Source organism: Pygoscelis adeliae, unplaced genomic scaffold (genome assembly GCF_000699105.1).
Source record: "Pygoscelis adeliae isolate BGI_AS28 unplaced genomic scaffold, ASM69910v1 Scaffold155, whole genome shotgun sequence".
In the NCBI taxonomy this organism is placed as follows: domain Eukaryota; kingdom Metazoa; phylum Chordata; class Aves; order Sphenisciformes; family Spheniscidae; genus Pygoscelis; species Pygoscelis adeliae.
In genome coordinates, this window is record NW_008824932.1 from 5,319,680 (window position 1) to 5,323,301 (window position 3,622).

General features: G+C 38.0%; 1 protein-coding gene across 1 annotated transcript in view; it reads left to right on the top strand.

The window, feature by feature from the left end:
- Positions 1-3,622, top strand: part of DAW1 (dynein assembly factor with WDR repeat domains 1) — a 32,236-nt gene that overhangs the window by 28,439 nt on the left and 175 nt on the right. Inside the window, exons 11-12 of the mRNA XM_009325118.1 lie at positions 818-894; positions 2,887-3,049. Coding sequence (XP_009323393.1) covers positions 818-894; positions 2,887-3,049 — 240 coding nt within the window. The remainder of the gene's footprint in view (positions 1-817; positions 895-2,886; positions 3,050-3,622) is intronic.

Sequence of the window (3,622 nt, forward strand, 5' to 3'; positions counted from 1 at the left end):
TGGCTGGAAATGCATTTATAAATGCTTAGGTAAGTAGCTTTTGAGTGAAGTTTGATTTGGGTGGCTCAAATTTAGGCTTAAATGCAAAAGGTATTTGGAATTTTAATGTTGGATTTGCTACTAGGCTTTCCAAACGCACAGCAAGAGAATATAAAATAAAGAGGTACTGAAAGAAGCAATTTTGTTTTGTTATTGGTATGTAGCAGTTTTCCATGCTTTTTTTTTTTTTTTTTAGGAAACGCAATAAATAGTTTTTTGCATTCACCTGCGCGATGTTATATTATAGCGCATAATGACAATACCATATTATTTTTACATACGTGTTTTGATTTGCACTTTCAGAAACAGGATACCAGACAGGATGGGGGGGCACTATTGGGATCTGATTTGCTGTAGTTGCTAAATTAAGACATAAGACAATGTAAAAAGTTTCCTGAAACGTAATCAATAGCTTATTAAATAGAATTAATAGCTTATTAAATAGAACGAATATCTGAAATACAATGAAAGCATTGTGAATATATTGTACATGCATTCTGAAATTACAGACTTCAGTGGTCCATGTTCTATGTGGACATTTGTATTCATATTTTAGAAGTTTTCCAGCAGAAACTATTAAGAAGTCAACCTTTTCCAACCAGATTACAGATCCTTTTTGACATACTTTATCCTTGGAGGAAACTGTGTTCAGATTGTCTTCTATTTCTTTTGAAATCAAACCTGAGGATGAGGCCCTTCCGACCCTATTAAAACGTTCTTTTATGAAATGCACGCTTAAGCATAGCAATCACAAATGGCTCCTAATCTACCACAACAGGATCAGCAAGAGTCTATAATGCAGAAACAAAAAAGTGCATTGCGAAGCTAGAAGGGCATGGAGGTGAAATTTCAAAGGTAAGTTGTTTGTGGTTTGCATCTTTTCTTATTTGATTACGTGTGACATCCAATCCACCAGTTATTCCACGACACAGGAATACTGTTAAAGAAGGTGGTGGTAAAATTATTAATATTTAAGGTTGAGAGGTCTGGCTAAGAAGTTATCTTTCCTAAAAGCACATTCCTTTCGACTACAAGCTATCAGTCAATGATTGTTTCCAACTCCCCACTTCTGAGCTAAGACAATACTGGGTGTGCCACTCCTATAGGGTCCTCCAAGAGCCATCTCTCCATATTGTCATGTTATTTACTATTTGGTTCCTTAGAATTGTGGCCGTTAACAAGCTACTTAAGAAGTCCATCCCTCCCAGGGATGGATACCTGGCTCAGTTAACATTGAAATGATTGTTTTTCCTTACCTCTTTCCTTTTTCTGAAACAATATATAGGTTGGGTCTCTGCAATCACTTGGCAGAGAACAGGGGAGCAGAGAGGGAGATGCTGTCCGAATGTTCTGTCACTATGATCATAGTTCATAGGGCTTCTGTCTGACCTGTCCTAAATTGTACTTGTGTTATTACGCCCTTGGAGTCCCCAGATTCTCTGACAGAATAAGCACAAGTTTCTTAGTCTCTTGATGAGATCTTAAGGCTACTGCCTCTGAGGCTTTTACCATCACCCTTATTCCTTGCTTCTACCAGACCTGCTCCTCTTTACTCTTCTTCATTTCTCTGCACACCTGATTTATGGAACGGAATAGAAAAAACATATTTCTGGGACAAAATACATGGAGAGTCTTATTTTCAAAAGTGCATAAGGGAAGTATATATATACTTGGAAGTATAAAGCTTGTTTCAAAAATCCCTTGGTCACGAGGAATGTGCTCATGTACTTTGCTAGAAGTCTCGTCTGGCTCAATTTTGAATGCCAAAGTTCAGTTCCAGATACGCTTAGTTACTTCCAAAATTGTACATATTTTTCAAGCTTTGTTATTTAATGCTTGCAACTTTTCATTATTCTTTCAAATGGATAGTTTTCACTAGCTTCCAGGCTGGTATGCTAAGTCTGTGCTGCTTTTGTTTGATGTATTTTGTAATTGAAATATTAATATTTTGAAACTAAGATGGTTCTTGGTGAACACAACTCACGTGCTTTCATTGTATTGATTTGGCTATTACTCCGCTGAGAGAATATGAAGTTCAGAAGGGCTAATCTTTCCTCACTTAATAGACTCAGTGCAATATTTCACACTCAGTGTAGACGCGCTGAGGCACGTGGTCTGAATACACGCTGACATGTGGGTGGGTTAGGGACGGCTTCCATCAGGGTCCTTAGTGCTGGCATGATTTCTTTGCTGGGAGTGAGAAGCTGCTCATCCGGGAGCATGTTGAAAAGCCAGTCGATTTCTGCAGACGTTCTGTGTAGCTGTGATCGCTTGGGGAGTTTATCGCTCGGAAATGTGATTTCTGGGGAACAGGCATTTTGCCCTCAGTAATTAAGCAATTTTGCATTATATACTAAACCTGGTATTGTCCGGTTAGTGCTATAAAAATAGATCTGATAATCTGGAAACGCATGCAAGTTTGGCAATGAATGTCTAACAAATATGAAGACATACTAAAAAATGAGTTGCCTTCAGTGGAAGTTTTGATATTATAGAGTCGTATGTTATTTAATGTAGAACTCTCTAAAATATGTATAAATTTTACGTTGGAATGATGATAATAGAGTCATTACAGTTGTAGAGCAATTGTGATTTTGGAGGATAATGTTCTGAAGTCTTGATCCTATAGTAAGGTCATTGTATATAGACCTTTGTACATACACAAAGTTTTCAACCACAGAAGTTTGCCAGGGTGACTCTAGTGGAATACTATCCTGAATTTTAGCTGAAAAACTGAATGCAAGAGTTGCTGGTTTCTGTTTTCACTTTTTAATCACTAGATATGCTTCTTTTTCTAGGCATATTGACTTGCTAAGTAATACAACTCTTTTCTATATTTTTTTAAAGATATGTTTCAACCCTAAAGGCAATCGTGTACTAACAGCCAGCTCTGATAAAACAGCTCGACTCTGGGATGCTGCTACTGGAGACTGCCTTCAGATATTAGAGGGTCACACTGATGAGATATTCTCCTGCGCTTTCAATTACAAAGGCGATATAATCATTACAGGTAACTAATATATTCCAATTTTTTTTTCCTTTTTTTTGAGACACATTTTAAATCTTGTTATGGTAAAAAAAAAATTAGAGTCTGAAAAGCATCCTGGGGCCATATCCCAAATGCAGGTACCAGCAGTGACTTAAAATACAATTAAAAAAAGCTAGAAACTCACTTTGGAACTGAGGCTTAAGTGAATACGGCCATGAACAAATTCATATAAAGGCATGGGCGTACACCCTAGCATGTGTCCTATGGGCACGTACTAGCCCCAGACCAGTGACTAAGCCATTTTCTCACAACGTATTGCAGTGAGGGAGGTCTGGACGAGCAAAATGCAAAGCTTTTTAGATGGGAACACACCTTTTGTGTATTTGGCACTGCATTCTGTTTAGGTTTCATTCACGTCAGGCAAAAAATCACGGGAGTGGGAAACGTCAACAGAGTATTTGTGATCGCTTCGATCTTTTGAGTGAACCGCCAAAATATGGGATGCAGGACGATCTCAGCTAAAAATATTGCTGTAGGTCCTGCTGTCTCTTCCTAGTCACGGACAGAAAAATATTTCTCTGCCTCCTCGGCATT